Source organism: Charadrius vociferus, unplaced genomic scaffold (assembly GCF_000708025.1).
Source record: "Charadrius vociferus isolate BGI_N301 unplaced genomic scaffold, ASM70802v2 scaffold2902, whole genome shotgun sequence".
NCBI lineage: Eukaryota > Metazoa > Chordata > Aves > Charadriiformes > Charadriidae > Charadrius > Charadrius vociferus.
In genome coordinates this window covers 384-974 of record NW_009647128.1, presented here as the reverse complement: position 1 = coordinate 974, position 591 = coordinate 384, and the positions used below count along the sequence as shown (strand labels likewise).

The following is a 591-nucleotide window of genomic DNA, read 5'->3' as shown; positions in this document are numbered from 1 at the left end:
GCCCCGAGTGCGGCAAGAACTTCACCCAGAAGCATCACCTCCTGGAGCACCAGCGGGCGCACACCGGCGAGCGGCCCTACCCCTGCACCGAGTGCACCAAGTGCTTCCGCTACAAGCAGTCCCTCAAGTACCACCTGAGGACGCACATGGGAGAGTGAGGGGCTGCCGACGGCTTCCTCTCCCTCCCCTCCTTCCCTCCATCCATCCCTCCGGCCCTCCTCCTCCTCCTCTTCCTCCTCCGCTCGTCTCTCCCACCCTCCCTCCATCCCCCCCACCCCCGGCTCAGGGCATGGACATCAAGGAAGCTTTGTGTGGTAGCGTCGCTGGTCTGGTGGAGACGTTTTTGTATTATACTTAGTTTTGGAAATCCCATTTCAGTCAGTGACCTTTATTGTAGTTGCAGGAAAAAAAAAGAAGAGAACTGAGGTGATGTTTTCAGAACATAACTGGGACTTTGACTTCAGTGAACTGTGGAATCAAAATAGACATCTCAAGAGCTAAAGGCTGAACTGAAGTGTGGAACTTCTTTAGTGGGGATAACAGTATCTGTTTTGTGGATTTGGTATATTCCTTAGCTGAACTTCCTTTCTT

The 591-nt window shown here is 53.0% G+C and overlaps 1 protein-coding gene across 1 annotated transcript in view; it reads left to right on the top strand.

Annotated features, from left to right (window-relative positions):
- The window catches only part of LOC104296022 (zinc finger protein 777-like), a gene marked incomplete at both ends in the record, with an annotated part of 5,553 nt that extends 5,399 nt beyond the window's left edge, over positions 1–154 (top strand). Inside the window, one exon of the mRNA XM_009895844.1 lies at positions 9–154. Coding sequence (XP_009894146.1) covers positions 9–154 — 146 coding nt within the window. The remainder of the gene's footprint in view (positions 1–8) is intronic.
- Positions 155–591: the final 437 nt, after the last annotated feature.